This window comes from Spea bombifrons, chromosome 5 (assembly GCF_027358695.1).
Source record: "Spea bombifrons isolate aSpeBom1 chromosome 5, aSpeBom1.2.pri, whole genome shotgun sequence".
NCBI classification, from domain to species: Eukaryota; Metazoa; Chordata; class Amphibia; order Anura; family Pelobatidae; genus Spea; species Spea bombifrons.
In genome coordinates this window covers 15,731,557-15,753,115 of record NC_071091.1, presented here as the reverse complement: position 1 = coordinate 15,753,115, position 21,559 = coordinate 15,731,557, and the positions used below count along the sequence as shown (strand labels likewise).

At 39.6% G+C, this 21,559-nt stretch overlaps 1 protein-coding gene and 1 long non-coding RNA gene across 3 annotated transcripts in view; both read right to left on the bottom strand.

The window, feature by feature from the left end:
* Nucleotides 1-21,559, bottom strand: part of CDK14 (cyclin dependent kinase 14) — a 202,502-nt gene that overhangs the window by 171,103 nt on the left and 9,840 nt on the right. For both annotated transcript variants that reach the window (XM_053468070.1, XM_053468069.1), the window contains exon 2: nt 18,157-18,188. In XM_053468070.1, coding sequence (XP_053324045.1) covers nt 18,157-18,188 — 32 coding nt within the window. The remainder of the gene's footprint in view (nt 1-18,156; nt 18,189-21,559) is intronic.
* LOC128497873 (uncharacterized) lies at nt 12,362-12,705 on the bottom strand. Its single transcript, XR_008354347.1, has 2 exons — nt 12,592-12,705; nt 12,362-12,561 (listed from the first exon to the last, which is right to left on the bottom strand). It is a non-coding gene; the product is annotated as an uncharacterized LOC128497873 (long non-coding RNA).

The window sequence follows — 21,559 nt, the reverse complement described above, 5'->3', positions numbered from 1 at the left end:
AATTGCTGAAACCTACCACCTGGCCTAAAATTAAATATAAAAAAATATAAAATAAAAAAGAAAAAATCAAAGCAATTGCTTGGAAAAGAGATGTATATAATTGATTCTAATTCTTCTCTTTATGTAATATTAGCCTGCATTTCCTAATTGTCTGTAAATTAAGCCCCAATTTCCTATCCGAAATAGCAGATTGTTTACATTGAAGTGCAAAGAGCAGCCTATGTCATTCTTCCATCAACACCGCCAAGTGGTTCTCTTCAGAGTCAGCTGTTTCAGTCCTGCACAGCTGGACCTACATGGCAGGCGTCCCAGGAGATGCAAACGCTTCTGTTTACTGAACTGATAACAGTGCGGAAATCCTTATTTGCAAAACATCTTTGTGCAGTAAATATTGCGCTTAGAAAGACCACAAATCTTAAAGGCTGCTTCAAAGAGGTGTTGGTGACTCTAAGAAGTTTACAAAAAACGAACAAAAAAATAAACTGCGCATTTAAATAAATTTGTATCAAATAATTCCCATATTGAATCTCACAACAAATCTTGGCAGCGTTGAAACTGCCTATAGCTTTTTTCAATCAATAGTTTTAGCGATAGATTATATATATATATATATATATATATATATATATATATATGTTTGTGACTTTGGGTAAAATCTATATAGCCACTGTTAATACGTTTCAGTCCTGAACGCAGCAATGTTACAGATGACCTATATAATAAACATACACTAGAACTCCCTACAGTAGGGGGCGCTAGCCATCCCAGGGTGAGACAGGTGTCCAAAAGGCATTTAGTTGGATGAAACTGGGCATGGAGTAAGAAGGCTGTGAGTGGGGTGTGGGCATGACCACTCACTGATCCTCTACTTGGGGTAAGAAGAAACTGACCTGGGGAAGCAGGGCTTTTCACACAGAGTGCCCTGTATGATTATAATGAATAGTACAAGTACATGAATGCCACAAGTTAACAAAATTAATTCATTGTTCTTTTTAAAGGGTGTTTTACAAGTTTTTGACTGGGACTGTTCAACTTCCAGTGGACTTGGAATCTGGAGGGATAAGGAGACATACATTCCACTAGATCACAAGATCAGGTCACCTCTTTTCTTTTAGTACACCCACCCTTAAAAAATATCTTTACATAGTTACAGTTCATCAGATAAGATTTTGATTGGAAATATATACTGTTCTATACTGTCTGACCCAAATTTAGTAGCCGCTAAGCATCAAACCAATTTTTGTTATTTATACCAGGGCCATATAGTTCAACCTTTAGAACTGGCATAAAATGTCTAAATACAGGCAAAATACCAAATTATTCAAAAATAAAATTCCCAATCCAATAAGACACATAGGTCATTTAGATTAAATCGTTGAACTTTGTAACTAAGGAAACTGATTTTTAGAATAAACAGAAAAAGATGGCTAATACATATAAAATCCATTCCCCACTAGGGAAATTAGAAGACAAACATTGTTTAACAGTATTTGAAGGTCATCTCTGTTAATGCTTTGTGAGGCATTAAATGTAGTTGGACACACCACGCTAATAAAAAAAGATGGAAAGTTTGGGTATTGCTTTTTAAAGCAACAGGTGCTCTGTTTCTAACAAAACAGTCCAGATGATGGATGAAGCCCCAAACTCCTGACCATTTCCTATTGCCCCACAGTGGCTAGATTAACGGTACATCTTCATCACATATAATTATATAATATATGGATATGTATGAGTAGATTAAGTCTTCCCAACATGTTTTGCACAAAGGGCAATCTTTAATTATAACGGGAACCTTAATCTTAACCCAGTGGTACCCACAGTGATCAACCCTTCATACAGTGTGACACTCCATATGTACCCAACACGGGATGCCTGTTGTAGTCCCTAAGGTAAGCTTGACCTTGGGAAGCTGTCCCTTTCACCCTGTGTTATAGATGGCCATGGTTACTTGCAGGCTGCATTCTGTTTATTCTCTAACTAAATATAGATAGTTAAATGCATGGTCCTTAACGCACACTTAGACTTATGTCTAAGTACCCATACACTTTTCTTGGAATGTTCTCAGATAACAGATGACCATTGCATTCTGAATAAATAATATCAGACATGAAATGTACACAAGGTATCCTCTAAGGGTACTTTGTTATTCACAAGAAAGAAAATGTTTTGTAACAATGATACAACGAGTAGGGATACCATCCCCATACCTACTCCCAACTTGTAACCTTTACTTTTAATGGATATATTTGTTAATTTAAATAAGAAATATTTTATATTCAAATCCAAAATAAAAGTTTGCTCTATACACAAATTATACAATGTAATAATAATATCAAATAATGTGCAAATAAAATGTGTAGAATTAATTTTGTTAATATATAAAGTGGTCAATACACAGAGTGTACCCGACAGCTCTACTGCAACTTTTCTGTGAAATATTTATTTATTAACATGGTCTTCCCCATTAACTGCAAGCCAAGCTCTTCAGATGATCCCTGCTTAGATTAAAATATCTCCCTTGACATCTGGACTATGTTCCATCAATAGAAATAGATTTCAAGAGCCATTCACAGAACCAGTAACGTGCCAAATTGCCTCCAGCATTGCATCAAACGATACGATAATGCAGACTACATCTGTATGATGGTCCATTAACAGATAAACTATAGCCTCTGTCTGCCAACCCCTACTTTAATGATTGCTTCTGTATACCGTACAGTTAGCACACTCTCTTTCATCTCCATCTAACCTTTATATTAAAAAAAATGCACTTCCTAGTGTGTGTGTGTGTGTGTGTGTGTGTGTGTGTGTGTGTGTGTGTGTGTGTGTGTGTGCGCAAGTCCTTAAAAAAAATCTAAGGATTTCTATGTATATGTCACTCACATATACTCGACCTAAACATTTTTTGCATGGCTGTTTTTTCAGCCTCTCTCTTCCGATTAACACAGTGTTAGTTTCTTCTGTTCACAGGTGGCTCCTTAAGCAAAGGTCTTTTTCTAAAAAAAGTTTATAAAAAAAATAATTAAAAAAAAAAACGGAGAAATCTGGAGAACCCATCTTGGAAAATTCCAAGAAAAGTGTATTTTTATGAATTAACTTTCTGCTACATAAAGCATGATAATGTTGCATTTTGGTTTCCAAAAGAAACAGACTTTGAAGTAGCGAGTTTAAAAGAGAAAGGATACATTTGATTATGTGAACTTGCGGTACCGGAATACAAAATACTGTTTTAGTTTTCAATAAATGGTGTGAAAGAGTGAAATATAACATTGTCATACGCTCGCTAAAACATGAAATGGAGAGGTGGTAGTGTAAGAAAGTTTGGATAGTGGCAACTAATATACAGAAGGCTGTCCATTATGTAAGATAACTAGTTGTCCTCTAGATTCAGCTGTAATCAACATATACATTAGAAATTAACATATATAATGTATATTTTATGAAACAGTGTCAAGTAAGGTCTACAAATAAAGTTAGGGCTTCACACTTGCCAAATAAATGCAACCGGGGTCCTGCCGTGTTACGCATTTTAACTCTAAAGACCTGCTGAGCTTAAGGGCACAAGCAAGATTATATATCATACAAACAGCATTGTGGAATTACAAGAACAGTGGGACTGAATGTTTAGCAAACATTCTAAATAAAATATAACCATTTAGGGCTTCTTTTTCTTTATGACTTGCGCTGACCCTCGTGTTTCCTTATTACTTGCAAAAGATGTCTCCATGGAAGCCCCATTTTGGAAGTGGATAAGAGTACATGCGGGACCTGGATTTGCTCCCAGACTTGGCAAGATCTTTAGAGACGTTTATTTTTGGCACTCTAGCGAGCTGCAGATTGGCGTTGGAGACATCTCAAATCAGCACAACCACTTCCACTCACTTGGAAATATTGCATACCATCATGATTACGCCAAATACTATATAAAACAGTGTTATGAAATTTCTCTATTTCTGCTTAAAACGGTATAGTCATTGCCAATATTCTTTTTTTGTTTGCACTGTATTCAAGTTGCATTCTTTAGTTATTGGAGTTTGAAAACTTCTGTCACATATCCCACTGGCTGTCAGTACTGAAAGCAGGAAGCATACGTCAAGCACATGGTCAGTAGCGCTCCATGTCAAAGGAAAACTATCTCCTACTGAAGTCAATATAGGGCATGGGAATCACATATGTGCTAGTTTGTCAATGTTCAGTCACCACATAGTTAGATGAATCATTTTTAAGTTACATAATCTAGAAGGAAGTTTATCATGAATAACCCAAAAAACAGTATCCAAAGTGGGCCATGGGAACATAAGATGACATAGTCCACACAAGCATGAGCGCATATTTCTCTCTGAAAGCCACTCAACTACAACCTTAGGTAGATTGTGAGCGGTAGTTTCATTTATGTAAATAACTTGCCATACAGCAAGAATACATGCACCAGCCACCAATAAACAGTGACATATTCTGGATGGTGGGTCCAGGGGGACAGTAAAAAATGAGGGCAGATCACCTTACTGGGCAATCAGGCTGCCAGGTGCATCCCTGCTTGGTGGGCTGGGTGCAGATATCCCCAACCAAGCCACTTGCCTTATGGAGATGCCCTGATAAATACAAATATCCATGGAAAATTGGGTTGTAAAGATGTACAATTTGTGTCTGACTAAATGCAGATTTTCACAGGGTCATGCTAGGTTAATGCAGATCATGGCTCATGAGGACCGTGCACAAGCTCAGCATATTAGTGACATGACTCACATGTGACAGAAAGCGGCCTTCATGACTGTAACAGAATAAATCAGCATTGAATGAAGAGGCACTTACCAAAGCACTGCTTCTTCCTCCTCATGGAAACAATTTTAAGGGTTGATAATATTAAAAGTGCTTATTATTCACGTGAAAAGTCTAACATTCTACAACTGCTTTCTCTTTAAACACAAGGTTGTTGTAAGCCTTTTAATTAAGTTACAGTCACAGTTATCATAATATTTGTTGTGGTAACACAACTGTAACTTGTAAGAATCACTTGACAGCTCTTTAATCTTCAACAATGTTGTATAAGGCGCTGGCTCCAAGCCACACGCTCTGACACACTCCTCTTAATTACAGAGAGCAAACTCTGTGCTGCCTACAGGATGCTTGGACTTGGAAAGAGCACATCCCGCAGAGACCAGTGACCCTGTAACTACAGATTCCTGTTTGGCGCTGTAAGGATCCTCCGCAGCTAATACTGTGCCTACAAATCAGCGTCAATATAATCTAGCAAACTCATTAACCTGTAAGGAAATCATGAGTTCTCTCCAAGTGTTCAAGCGCAACTTTGCATTTTTTTTTTATTCAAGTTAAGAGATTTAGGAATGGGAAAAAAAAATAAAAAAAAAAAAAAAATTATGAACCTAGACATAAATGGGGTAAAAAAAATAAAAATAAAAAAAAGATAAAAACACATTTTTGGCTTCTAAATATTTTAAAGGTTAGCATGCAGATTTATGAATATGCTTAACCCTTAGTTGTAATCATGCAAGCAATGGCTCACCTGTGTGCGTAATGTCCTGTTCCATTGTATTGATTTATGCAGCAATCGGAGGCGTGTATGTTACTTCCAATCAGGTTACATTGCAGGTAATTTAGGGTCACTGCCTGCTGCCCACACTTTGTATGGACCTCCCCTGAAGGCACAGTAGATAGAACTATGTAGAAATACGGATCAGGAACATTTTGGTTCAATTTGGTTCGATTAGCTGCAGTCCATTATCTTAATGAATGGGCAAGACAGGGACGGGATAGCAGGTCTTGTTTCTACCTCTGCAGATGCCTAGGAGACTAGAGATCTATGCTAATATCCTATCTTCATTAGTTCGGGGACTGCCCCAGTATCTTATAGCCACACTATCTTTGGATTTTATTTCAGTGTATACCAATATAGGTAGGATTCATGTCGTTTTTTGGTTAAAGTTTAACATTTAGTTCACAGATCTTCGTTCTGGCCCAGAAGATTTATCTAAAATATCTGGTACACCTTAAACACAGATAGAAGCTGCCAACTCTTTGAACAAAATTTCCAAAGTGCCAGACGGCTGAGCAACTTTGCTCTACCCTATATAGCAGGATCAAACTGGCACTCTAAGCCCTATGGTACAAAAATCACAAAGATGTGGCTAGTTGCTAATATATGTATATATATATATCCAGCAGGCAACTGCATGCAACAGTATTATACTGGCCACCTGAACAGTCTCAAAAGTACTGAAAGCAGTAGGGAAGGGTTATCAGGTCAGGCTTCCAGACAGCCTAAATGATACAGTGTGATGACATGTTAGCCTACCATACAGGATAGAAAGCCAATAGAATGGGAAAGCCATGGCAGGACTCATTCCTGATCCCTGCCACTATGAAGCCTTAACTCAATGGGGCCTCCAAAGAATATACACACACATTAATTCTATATGATCCCCAGACAAGGGGAAAAAATAGCTGGGCATGACCACCCCTTTAAATGTTAATTGGGTTGCCTACACTGAATCGACTAAATCCACTGAATCCAATTTTACTATGCTTTGGCTATACAGCTTAATCTCTGCACTAGCTAACCTATTTAGGAGGCCAACATAATATACCTGTAATCATCCATATAAGCAAAAATATCAGACAAATTATGCTTTAAAAGGTAAATAAACCTTTACTTTATAAATGCAATTCATCTAAAATGGTCAGACAATTCTCCGCATAAATTCCCTTTGCAATATTATTTAAAATGTACCTCTGCTGCGCGGAAAATCATCTAGTTAAACAGCGAGAGGAATCAATTACGGCAAAAGTGTTCACTGAGTAAGCCATTCAGCCCGCTGTATTCATGCATGAAAATCCATTTAGAGCTTGGCTTTCATCAGAAAACTGTGAGCTAACGGTAAGCAAAGCGTACGGCTCTGTGTGGCATATGCCCAGTATACTTTATGTTGCTTATGAGGGACAGCAATGTAACACGATCTGTAGTGTTATTACAAGAAAAATGTATATTTCGTATCCACGTCTCTAGCTAAACATCTGGTTTTAATTTTGTAATAAATGTGGCAGGAGATGTATTTGGCCAAACACATCTCCCATATGGTAAATAAATTTGCTGCCTTGGTGTCACACTTGACTCTGCTCTCTCCCTCATCGCTCACATCCAGTCCCTCACCAAATCCTGCTGCCTTCATCTGAAAAACATCTCCTGAATCCACCCATTCCTCACACAAGAAACCAAATTACTAATCCACTGCCTTGTGATATCCCGCCTGGATTATTGCAGCTCTCTACTATCTGGTCTCCACCAGACCATCCCACCTCAAACCACTCAAATCCGTCCTCAACACTGCAGAGCTAGACTACATTTTCTTTGTCACGTTTCCACATCTGCTGCTCATCTTTGCCAATCATTCCACTGACTCCCCATACCCCTCAGAATCAAATTCAAACTCCTGCCCTTAACTCTGCACCCCTTTACATCTCTTTCCTCCATCCACCCTCTTCATTCCTCCCATGACTTGTCTCTTCCCACTATTCTATTCGAGATTTCACCCGCGCCGTACCCCTTCTCTGGAATTCACTTCCCTGTTCTGTCAGACTTTCTCCCCTCGTACGCGACTTTCAAAAGCTCTCTGGAAACCCACCGCTTTGGAGAAGTGTAAAACCTTTGCTCACCCAGCATCCTAATCAAGAGATCTGAACGACCAACAACCTCGACTCAATCAACTCATCCCTATCCAAGCAGTCCTCTCCTAACTTTTAAGTTCCCTCTCAACCACCTACTAGGTTGTAAGCTCACAAGAGAAAGGCCCTCTTTCTCCTTTTGTACCAGTTTGTATCTTACCAACTCGGATTGTAAAGCGCTATGGAATCTGCTGGCACTATATAAATAAATGTAATGTAAACAAGGGAGGGGATAGGACACTATGCCAATTTATAGAGAATATTCAGCTATCATTCACATTAAAGTGCATATGACGGCTGGAGTGGCTCTTTAATACTGAAAAAGAAATCCATTTATACACCAGAAGCCACACAAGTTCCTACAGAATTTACTGCGCAGTTTGTTTTTAATAAAATAATAAGAATTTTGGAAAAGAGCATTCAGAAGATATAATCACACAAACTAATTTGTGACACAAAACGCCTCTGTTTTAATCAGGGCGGGAAAAAAATGATTTCAGGTTTATTAAAACACTACTGGCATTTGAAATTTATGAAAAAACGAATGTAAAGTTACTGGGGAAAAAAGACTCACTGGTGTTCCAGAATACCGATAAAAGCTAACGTATAACACAAATATGCCAGAGAAGGATACAACTGCTTTATTCCAAGACTCTACCAGATTTAAGCGGGAAAAAAAATCATTCTTAACAGGTTCTGCTGCATTCTGAATCTTCCCGATAACGGTTACTGTGACCCGCAGCGTTCTCCTTGGAGGGACCCATTCAGTAACGCACACGGATGTTACATTACATGAAAGATGTGTCCTTTTGTAACGTTACATCGCGTACGTGATAAGTATGTCAAGGTATGGGGAGCCAACCTTTTCTTAAGATCTCGAAATTCACTTGTGATTCTAAATGAACCTTTTCCTCGGTATGTATTAGCAGGAAATAACATACCAATTAATTGGCAAACATCTGGTCCTACCTCATAACCTTTAAATTTGCCCAAACCATCTGCTAGGAATAGTTAACTTTATAAATGTTTAATTATTCTTGCCAGAAGGCTTTTCGATCTGTTCTGTTGCCGTATTCAGATTTAGAAATAACGAAATAAGAAAGTATACTATAACGGAGGTTAGCCCGATTCTCAATAGTTTATGGCAATATTGAATAGAACCACACACTGTATTTTCAGTGTTGAAAAGATACCTCTCATATCACTTAGTGCCCGTCATTAGCCGGTGTAATAATTAAATAAGATTACTTAATTTTAAGTGTTAGGGTCTTCCCTTTTTTATTTAAATATTATTCATTTATTAAAGATATTATAAAAATTAAAGGGAGTATGCTAGGGTGAAAAAATAATTCAACTGTAGGCACCATATATAAGAGATGGGCGCTCCTTCAGATTTCATTCTTCTAAATAATAATACCCAATCCAATTAACGTGAGGTTTATTCAGCCAATGTTATAGCCACATTGCATTTTTTTTGTCCCAATGGAGGTCAATATGGTGAAAACATTGGCTGAATAAACGTTAATTGTATTGAGTGTGCATGGTATATTTTTTGATAATACGTTTTGGGTCATAGGGGATCGATCCCAATAGTAGCAGGACTTAACATCTTTCCTTTTCATGATTTTTGACGTGCAATTGCCTACTATTTTTTCAATCATTCCTGAAAATATCCCAAGGACTTCTATCAACTGCATGAAGACACTGGAAAACATCAAAGGGATGGAAGAGGGTCATTCAAAACGTCCAAATCATATTTATTGGTTGGGTACAATGGCATTAATCAGGATAGAGAAACCCTTACCCCACTAAACGATTGATATTGAAATTCAGTCGATTATCCTGCAACCTTCAGGTTCTTGCCAGACCGCGATATCTGTGTTGATCTGTAATGGCTTAACGTATAAATACACCGTGGAAAAATATTTCACCTTGGTGCAATCATACATCAAGAAACGTCGCATGATTAACATCCAGGAAGATGTATTAAGACAGGAGTCAAGGGTCATACCCTCCAGTACTCGAGATTTTCACAATGAATAGCCATTCAATGTATTTTACTGTATGCCTTTCAAAGCATGGCTAATCCAACCAATGCCTCGGGGCACACTTCATTTTTATTTATGAATGGAACGCCAGTCTCAGAGAACTCTATTAAAATCACACAAATTATTTACAAGCTTTACATCTGGGGATGAATAACCCCAATAATTACTTTTTTAATCATTACACGTTTGCGTTATATCAGAATATATTATTATTTCATTAACCGGTGCACAAAATAGGAAATTTAGTGTTAGAGAGGATTTTACAGGTAGATTTAAAGGGATATTTAAATTCTCAAACATATGCAAAGTGTGTGTGTGTGTGTATATATATATATATATGACAGATAGATAAGACACGCACGTTGTATAAATGCATGTAATGGAGATTATATTAAAACAAACAATACATGCTTCATAATACAAAAAAGCTATCAAATCTCTTTCCTAGCGAGAGCCTTTTTTTTCAACCAAACTCTCAAATGGGACTATGCGATTATTCCTTCCCATTAAATTACTCTTCCCCATGCAGAAATCTAACAAGCTTAGGAGTCAATTATGATCCGTGCAGGAGAATCAATTTGTACTCAACCACCAAAGGACTTGGCTTTACTGAGGTAAGAGTGCCCTTTAAACCAAATATCTCTATAACGATTAAACCTGAATTGATAGAAAACAGACCTACCATCAAGTTATAACAATGTTTAAAGCTAGTTGATTGTTCCTTTTAAACACAACGGGCCAACTTTTGATACCTGAGATGAATATAGAAAGGAAACAACTGCAAAATCACAAGCATAAGACGGAGTTATCATTACAGTCGGCCAACTAGACATGCCGTGATTAAAGAGGATGCCCCATGGATCTTTTATCTCCTTGAGCGTAAGATCCAGTGCTGTACACAATGATGCAGGCCAGCACTGTCAAAAACCTGGGTTTATCTAATTTTGTTCTGATTAACTTCCTTTATCTGCAGACCTGAAGGCTGCCATTGTTGTCAGTCATGCGGTACGTTGGATCATTTTCCCTGCACAATCACCACACTGAGACGACTCTTTACGGCAATGCTAATGAGTCCGTTCCTGCATGGACTTTGATTAGTCAGAGTGCCCGGCTGGGTGATTAACAATGAGGCATTCTATTGTTTACCAGAGGCGGTATGATAAAAGTTTCTCTAGCAGATATGGCTACAATAACACCGCTAGAACACATACATCTCGATACTTTTAGATAAAAATAAAAAAAAAGTATAGGGCTGTTTTCTAAAAAAATGGCCATCTTATTTCCTCAGTAGGATTATTATTATCCATGACCTTTTTATCAAGCATCAGGGAAACCAAAAAGTTAGATTGATTTCACGAGACTACAAAGCATGAAATAAGCTTAGTTAATATACTTTATGCATCATTACTACACATCTCCGGAAAGGTCAATAAAGAAATTCTTAATCAGTAAATTGATGTTAAAATATACGATAGAATTGTTTAGCAACAGAGTGTTCGGTAAGGGCTGCTCTATTTGATGATGATATAGAATTTTGCCTATTGTCAGTATTAGACACTACGGTGTATTCACCGTCTACTAAGCTATTAATTCTCTGCAAAAAGTTATTTGGAAGATTGTTGGACTTGTCCCAAACGTCCATCAAAACCAAACAACCTAAAATAAATGATTCCTTAAATGGGGCACCAACACAAATGTCATCTTAACCCGCCACAAACGATAGCGTGCCAATAGATTCAAGTGCAACATGGCACAACTCATTCAAAGGGCCCTATTTTATGAGACTCCCTCTAGCTAGTATTTAATATTTATAGCACACAAACCTCAATAGTCCTCTTGGATATTGGATTCAATGGGAATTTAGTGTATAATCAAGTTTAAAATATTACAAGTCTTGTTGACGTTCAAAGTGTCCACCACAGATTACAACAGTAAGCAAATCTGTTTTAGCCTTTATAAGTTTCAAGAGTAAAGTCCTCAAGATCTTTAACACAAATCCTGCTCCAAAACTACCTCATTATCAATTCACGGTTATAGGTACATGAAGGGCTTTATGCACAGTGTCTGGGCAAGCCTTTGCTTGTGTGCCACCACGTCCCAAACATTCCCCCAAATCCACCCTCTCCATTTCTGACATTTCAAAGAACATAAGTTCAGAAGTTGCATAGGGGTCTATTCTTCAAATATTAAGATGGCTGGCATTACATATAAGATCATAACACTCAAGAACTCCTCGTAGGGTATCCGCCGACCTTTCTGCATGCCCTATCTCAGGAAAGAACACAACGTTCGGGAAACCGTCTCTTTCATTTCTATAGTTGCGGTGTAATGCTGCTGGGATAAAATCAGCATTTCCTCTGCATTTTACAATTCACCACAATGACATTGAGACAAAATGTAATATTACTTAGAGGAACACATTATGGATATTCCATACTTCACTGTCAAATAACGATGGCTGTTATTCAAAATGGAACTCTGCCAAAATGTTTTACTTGATTGTGAGCGGCTTCAAGTAGATGAAAATAGTAAACATTAGATCTATAAAGGAACATGGTATAATATCTAGCCAAAAAAAAATTACAAGAAGTAATCAATTTTTTTTGTCGGGGAAAAAAAAAAAATGTAAAAAATTGGACCTTGAAAGTGCGAGTGGTTTAGGAGGCTGAAATTAATTGCTGGCCTTTCAAAAAGGGATATTCCAGTCTTTGAATATATGTATAATTAAATGCACATTGGAGTGCCTTGGGCCCCAAATGGAGGACACATGAATAAAAATACAATTAATGCTGGACGTAAATAGGACATTTTTTGCACGGCTATTGAGAACCAGCTCAGTATTACGACTGCCTATAATGCCAACCTCAAGATCTACGGATACACAAAGTTTATAGGATCAACCCCCATTTCTCTCTGCTGCTACATACATTAGTGTATATAAACCCAAAGAATCTTTTCTCATTGGATTTCCCCCTTTAAAAACGAAAAGAAAATTGCTAAACTGTACTGTCAATTATTTATAGAATTTCTGTTATAAGTCTAGGAAACAGATACAGATTTAAATTCAAATATATTCTCCATCTAGATGTAAGATATTTCCATATTGACAACATAATTCTGCCGGTATGAAGAACAGCCGCCGCTGGGAGGAAGACTTGACCTTCATTAATGTTTGTTATCTGCTAGAGATCTTCTGATTGTTTCCACACAATTGGTGAAGTGCGGCATTTATTTCCGAGCCGTGTTGTGGCTTTAAACTGTCAATATCTCCCTTCAAAACCTTGTCAAGCTTATTTCGTGCTTCTATATAGGATATGAATGTTGAATAGTATTTGACTGGCAGGCGGCTGCCCTGTGTGACATGGAGCATATAAGAGATGGCACTTGTGTCATGTATCGGCCTCCAAGCCGTCTCGGTTAACCCTTTGAGTGGCAAAAGTAAGAAAAGTAAGCCCTACATCAGTGAAAGTAAAAGCAAAAACTGTAGAATAATGCGAGAGATCCTTTATATTAACCTGTAAGTGATGTAAGCCTTGGTGATACAGGTTTATTGCATTTACATTGTACGTTTAACTCATTATTCACCATCTGGAAAGAAAAGTCATGTCAAGCGCACACATAAGGCCGGAGGAAACAGATTATTCCTGAAAACGGTAAACTTCCTTGTTTTTTAAATTTGCTGTTGCTCTAGACCGGGGTGTCAAAATCCAGTCTCTGATGGCCCCAGACAAATAACATTTTAAGGGACTGATCATGTATTTATTTAGAAGGTTAGCTACCAGGCACATTCTAAGGACCGTTTCAATGCATTGATATACAGAGATGAAAAATAAAAAAATTACTATTAGAATTTAAATATAAAGTTGTACTTTTTAGTGAAAGGTAGCGATTCCTTGCAGGGACTTTAAACGGAGAGAAAATGTACGGTAATTTAGGTATTCCTCTGTAGGATACCCCTAAATCAGGCATGTCCAAACTTTTTTCGAAGAGTGCCAGATTTGATGAGGTGAACATGTGCGAGGGCCGACCATTTTGCCTGACATTTTCTGAACCATTAAAATGAAATGCAAATTAACTATTTTATGCAACGTTTATTGAAAACGGCATACCACATCTATCCCTTTCTCACTCTCCTTTTTCAGCAACCGCTCAGCACCCCTTGGGCCCCCCTGACTGGCAGAACTCCAGGGCCCGGTCGCAGTCGCGACCCCGGTAGTTCCGCCACTGCCTACAATTTCTTCATCAGATGCCCTTGTGGCTGTGTGTGCCGGCGCAGGGAGAAGGAAAGCCCAAATCTAGCGACGTCCGAGATCGCAAGATTTGGGCTTTCCTTCTCCCTGCGCCGGCACACACAGCCACAAGGGCATCTGATGAAGAAATTGTGTAGGGGAGGGCAGGGGCGTACCTAGAGTATTTGGCACCCAGGGCGGATCCTGTATGTGGCACCCCCCCCACACACACTTTAAAACTACCTGGCCGAAACTGAATATGACCCCCCACACACACCATAAAAAAAAGTAAGTAACACACCAAAATAGGACAAAACAATTAAATAACAATATATATATATAATTTTTTTATATATAATAATTTAATTATATAAATATAATTGTTAACAGCAATCACATTCCTATCATGCCCAGGCATACCCAGATTCCAGGAGGCAGTCGCAGACTTGGCTTGATAGGAGTATGATTGCCTTATCTACCCCTTCTCGCTCCCTTCTGCCCTATCTACCCCTTCTCACTCCCTTCTCCCTATCTACCCCTCCTAACTATCTACCCTCTCCCTCTTTGAAGTTCACTTACCTTTCAGGAGTCCTGCGGTGGGGGTGCAAGGCCTCTGTCTCCCAGCTCTGCCACTGTATAGAACAGTATAGAGTGATGGGAGTTATGATGTACTTTAGAGCATAATTATATAATGAAAAATACATTGGAAATGGTACAGCATAACACCCATCACTCTCACACATTTACCAATCCACACGCATACCAATCCACACACATACACCAATCCACACACATACACCAATCCACACACATACACCAATCCACACACACACACCAATCCACACACACATACCAATCCACACACACATACCAATCCACACACACATACCAATCCACACACATACATCAATCCACACACATACACCAATCCACACACATACACCAATCCACACACACACCAATCCACACATATACCAATCCACACGCATACCAATCCACACACACACCAATCCACACATATACTAATCCACACACATACACCAATCCACACACACCAATCCACACACATACACCAATCCACACACATACACCAATCCACACACATACACCAATCCACACACATACACCAATCCACACACACATACCAATCCACACACACATACCAATCCACACACACATACCAATCCACACACATACACCAATCCACACACATACACCAATCCACACACATACACCAATCCACACGCATACACCAATCCACACGCATACACCAATCCACACGCATACACCAATCCACACACATACACCAATCCACACACATACACCAATCCACACACATACACCAATCCACACGCATACCAATCCACACGCATACCAATCCACACGCATACCAATCCACACGCATACCAATCCACACGCATACCAATCCACACACATACACCAATCCACACACACACACCAATCCACACACACACACCAATCCACACACACACACCAATCCACACACACACACCAATCCACACACATACACCAATCCACACACATACACCAATCCACACACATACACCAATCCACACACACACACCAATCCACACACACATACACCAATCCACACACATACACCAATCCACACACACATACACCAATCCACACACACATACACCAATCCACACACACATACACCAATCCACACACACATACACCAATCCACACGCATACACCAATCCACACACACACCAATCCACACGCATACCAATCCACACGCATACACCAATCCACACACATACACCAATCCACACACATACACCAATCCACACACATACACCAATCCACACACATACCAATCCACACACATACCAATCCACACACATATACACAATCCACACGCATACCAATCCACACGCATACCAATCCACACGCATACCAATCCACACGCATACCAATCCACACACACACCAATCCACACATATACTAATCCACACACATACACCAATCCACACACATACACCAATCCACACATATACACTAATCCACACATATATACCAATCCACACATATACACCAATCCACACACATACACCAATCCACACATACCAATCCACACATATACACTAATCCACACATATATACCAATCCACACATATATACCAATCCACACACATACCAATCCACACACATACCAATCCACACACATACCAATCCACACATATACACTAATCCACACATATACACTAATCCACACATATACACCAATCCACACACATACACCAATCCACACACATACACCAATCCACACACATACACCAATCCACTCTCACTGTATGCTTTCCTACCTTTCCTCTTTTCTCCTTACAGCTCCTTTTCCTGCTCTTCGCTCCTCTTCTTCTTCAGTTCTTCCTTCTTCTTCCGAGGCCACGGGGTTCAGAGGGCACGGACAGCGGTGGGCGCGGCTTCAGTGTTGTGCGCCGGTTTCTGACAACAAACCCCGGCGCACAACAGCTGTTGCCGAGCGGATCGCAAGGGAGCAGTATCGGAGGTCTTTACCGGACATCCGGCTCCCTTGAGTGATTTTAAGCCGGATGTCCGGTAAATACCTCCGATACTGCTCCCTTGCGATCCGCGCGGCAACAGCTGTTGTGCGCCGGGGTTTGTTGTCAGATCCCGGCACACAACACTGAAGCCGCGCCCACCGCTGTGTGGCTGTGTGTGGCTGTGTGTGCCGGCGCAGGGAGAAGGAAAGCCCAGATCTCGCGCTTTCCTTCTCCCTGCGCCGGCTGATGACGCCAAGTCCCGTGGCTCACTTGGGGGCCGCATCAGTCCGGAACGCGGGCCGCAATTGGCCCGCGGGCCGGACTTTGGACATGCCTGCCCTAAATAATCACCGTGGCTTTAAACCAAAGCATGCCGTCTCTACACTCTTTATTAACTAAAAGCCTGCGACCATTTCCATGCCTTTACAACCGCACTGGCTGGATGGGCTAGTTTGACAGTTTTTTAAAATCAGATCTCAGTCTACTTCATTAAATGTAAAGATTGATAAACAGAATTTGAGTTAAAAAAACCATCAACGCAATGAGATTATATATTCTAAATTCCTCTGGGGCTTATTCTGTCCGTATACAAAATTTAAGCTACATTGGCACAAATCTCTCATAAATATTTGGATGACAATGACTTAACCTGGAATGGTCAGGGCTGTAATGGGATTCCTGGTAAAGATCATAGTATCAACTACTGGCATCATCCAATAAAATAAATAATAAATCAAGTTATAGTGAACAAGTACATTGAGTCATTCCCCATGCCTGTTATGGCCCAATAATCATAATGATTGCACCACTTTTGATTTTTATTTATTTGTAAGAAAGCAGAAGCGGGGTATTGTGGTTAACACTATTGTTGCAAACAAATCCTGCGATAACATGTCGCAAGATAAAAGGTGACAATATTCTCAGGTGTGCCTAAGATGTAAAAACGTGCATATAATGTGTGAAGCGTTAAAGGCCATAGAAATCCGTTCACAATACTTAAGCTGTGAAAAGTACGAGAGGTGGAGATGTAACAATTTCTCTTAACAATATTTTGCTAATGATAGAGACTAGAGATGGTGTAACAGAATCCTTATCACGTTAGTCTGGAAGTATGATTCTTTATGCATTAAATAAGTAAAAAAATATATTAAAGAATGCAATTGTTCCTCTATTTAATGGGTTAACACTAATAAAAATTAATCTTACGTTGCATCGTGATTTAAGTTTACATTTTTTTATTTATTTAAATTAATTTTTTTTAAACCTTTTGTAAAAATACATAAACATATTTTCTGCTAAGAGGTATTAGATTACAGCCAATGTGCCCAAAACCTCACACACAAAATCTTTTATTACAAATACCATAAAAACACAAACATTTTTATTTTCCTATTTAATATCAGGCTTGTTTTTGACGACTGAAACATATTTAAAAGATGCCCTTGGGTCATTGTTTAAAATCTATGTATGACTAGGTCTACTTGATGACACCGGGACATCAAAATTAAATACATTTTATAAAATAATTTAGAAATTCAACAAATGTGTTATAATGACAAAGAAGTAACAAACTCAATAATAAAATAAAAAATTTCCAGATTTAGACTGACTTTTTCACAGCTGAACATAGGACCCAACACCAATAAATATAGAGTCAACATTGCTTACCTCTTCTATAGTGTTCTCATCCTTCTTCAAAGCTGTGAACAAGAAAGAAAAACGTGTTAGTTTCCTACGATCGAGAATAAAATTAAGAGGGTTTTGTCTGAAACAGCTCATAAATATCACGTTTGGGCTAAATGTAAAAGCTGACAAGTGATACGGAAGAACAAACAAACAAAAAACAGACAATATACACTATTTGCATGAAAAGTATTTCTTTGCTTTAGAATAACAACATTTTTTACTGTTATCAGTTGCAATTGACATAGATTTTTTTGGCAACGTACAGTTGATCCCTGAATTTATGATTTCAAAATACTTTCGTAAAGTCATGTTAGCTGCTGCAAACAGCAATCTTATCTAGTACATTATCGTATTGTCATCAACGATTTACCACGGTACTGAAGCACATAGACACACTTAACCAAGAATGAAGAAAAGATCTCCTAACTAGCACTAGTAGATCCTACCTACTGAAACATACAAAAGAGAAAACTGGGATCAGATACATGATCAGTAAATTAAACAGAGCAATGAGACGATGTTCATGTGGAAGTGGAACTGTGACACTGCGTGGTAGTGTTGTCCACCATGGCAAAACATTTGGGGACTAGGAGAGAAATGGATGGAGTGGGTAGTGCTTCATGAAGCAGAGCATTATCCAACATTCTTGTACGACAGAGTAGATGCAGATGATGACAGCCAGAGCCAGTATAAACCAGAAGTACATGTAGATAAAATTAGAGATATATGCGTCTTTAATTGTGGCAGCAATCTGTGCATTGCTTAGTGGAGGTCTTGCTTTGGATGTCTTTGGGATTGATGTTCCTTACCGTAAACTGATGTATTATCGCATGTCTCGTTGACTAGCACGTGTGAAGTGCAGTATGTGGGATGGATAAACTCACTAAATGTAATAAATTACATCCCATATACAGCAGGGCAGCATTTTACACGTAAAGCATATACATTACACACAGACATATATATCTATCGTGAGGAAAACCAGTGTGGTTACTCTGCACTTGGAGCCTTTGCGTCCCAGGAGCGTGCCAGCAGAAGCCTCAACTTCCACTGTACGGGGCTACGGGTCCACAAGGTCCAGTCGGTACGGAGAAAGTGAGGATACGCATAATCAGCCGACAATGCCAGACCATAATCCCTTTTTTTTTTATAAGTATATGTTTTATGAGGCTTTATTTTGTATTTTTCATACCATTATATAAGAACTTGCTTATAAAACACTTTACCATGAGTTGCTTTTAAACGTATTCATCAAAAGCAACATTAAGTTTCTCTTAGTTTATTATTTTATATGTTAACATCTATATTAACCTATATTACGCAGCCCTGTATTTTTATGCTTAAGGAGAAGAATATCTTTTTCACCCTTGAATTTCATCTTAAAGACCACCGGTATATGTTTGAGAACGGCCACCTACATACAGCATCGGTACGTACGCGAGACGTGTATAATGCTATCTCATGGATTTAGCAGTACACGGTGCAGTTGGTGAATTGAAATGTTTCATCTTACAGTTTAGTGAATAAAACCCAAAATCTGCATCATTCATAACAGATCCTATAAAGTTCTAATTATTTCACGGTATCTAATTCTAACTTCTTGGGCGAGTATTTACGAGAATAACTAAAGTAACAAAAGCATTGAGATGACGAACACCATTAAAACAGGATTAATAAATACACTAATAGGTATATGTATTGAACTAAGGCATAACTGCATGGTACTTATGGTAACGTTTACATTTATAGTGATTTATCCATGATGGAGTAACGCTATCACTGTGTTTTATTCATATATTGTACAAGCCAAATTGTGAGGTTATATTTGGCAAAGCTATGCTTCTATATAAAATATTCAGCCGATACCATTATTCCATTAACATTCAAAAATAAATATTACAGAGCATGTAACCGAGCATTCACAATGCTCTCAATATAACAATGCCTATAAATTATACTTTATAGCCTTATTGAGGAACTTACGAGGCAGATTGAAGCCTGAACACAATTTGAAGACCTATTAAATGTAAGTTGGAAAGAGCATGCTCAAGGCTATACCTACAAGGGCTGTCTTGTAGATGTGGAACCATCACGGGGAGCCATAATGTAAACAGCAGTCAAAGTTACAGAGATATGTGAAAGAGAGCCTAGGGGCAAGAGTAAAACAACTCCTTCTATAGAACGTTCTGGTCAGACATGTTTGATGGCTATGTTTCATACATGTTGTTAATATTGCTAAAGACTCCTAATCAAAGCTCATGCCAAAGGATTTTTATAGGGCTGAAACAACGAATCGATAAAATCGATAATAATCGATAACGGAAATCGTTGTCGACGATTTCCGTTATCGATTAATCGAGTGATCGATTCGTTGTTGGAGCACTCGGCTCCTTTTACTTACCTCCGCGAGCGTTCCCCGCTTCTGCTACACGCTCTGCACTCTCCGCCTTCTTTTAGCTACGTGACGGATGTGACGCGCTTCAATCAAGACTTCAATAAAGTTTTAAACTTGAAGCTTTGAAGTGGAACGAGTCCGTAGCAGAGGTGAGTATTCTTTGTCTATGTGCGACAGTGCGAATCGCTCTATTCGAACAGAGCGATTCGCTCTGTACGAGTGGCTCCATTCGCTCTGTACGAGTGGCTCCATTCGCTCTGTACTAGTGGCTCCATTCGCTCTGTACTAGTGGCTCCATTCGCACAGAGCGATTCGCTCTGTACGAGTGGCTCCATTCGCTCTGTTCGAGTGGCTCCATTCGCACAGAGCGAATGGGTAGGAGCCAGGGTAGGAGACTGGGTGCAGGGCAGAGTGGGGGTGGGGATGCAGGGCAGGGTGTGAGTGTGGGTGTAGGGCTGGGTGGGGGGGCAGGGCAGGAGACTGGGTGCAGGGCAGAGTGGGGGTGGGCATGCAGGGTGTGAGTGTGGGGGCAGGGCAGAGTGGGAGACTGGGTGCAGGGCAGAGTGGGGGTGGGGATGCAGGGTGTGAGTGTGGGTGCAGGGCAGAGTGGGGGCAGGGCAGAATGTGGGGGCAGGGCAGAATGTGGGGGCAGGGCAGAGTTGGAGACTGGGTGCTGGGGCTGGGTGCAAAGTGCTGGGTGCAAAGTGCCAGGGCTGGGTGCAAAGTGCTGGGTGCAAAGTGCCAGGGCTGGGGCAAAGTGCTGGGTGCAAAGTGCCAGGGCTGGGTGCAAAGTGCCAGGGCTGGGGCAAAGTGCTGGGTGCAAAGTGCCAGGGCTGGGGCAAAGTGCTGGGTGCAAAGTGCCAGGGCTGGGTGCAAAGTGCCAGGGCTGGGGCAAAGTGCTGGGTGCAAAGTGCTGGGTGCAAATTGCCAGGGCTGGGGCAAAGTGCTGGGTGCAAAGTGCTGGGTGCAAAGTGCTGGGTGCAAAGTGCC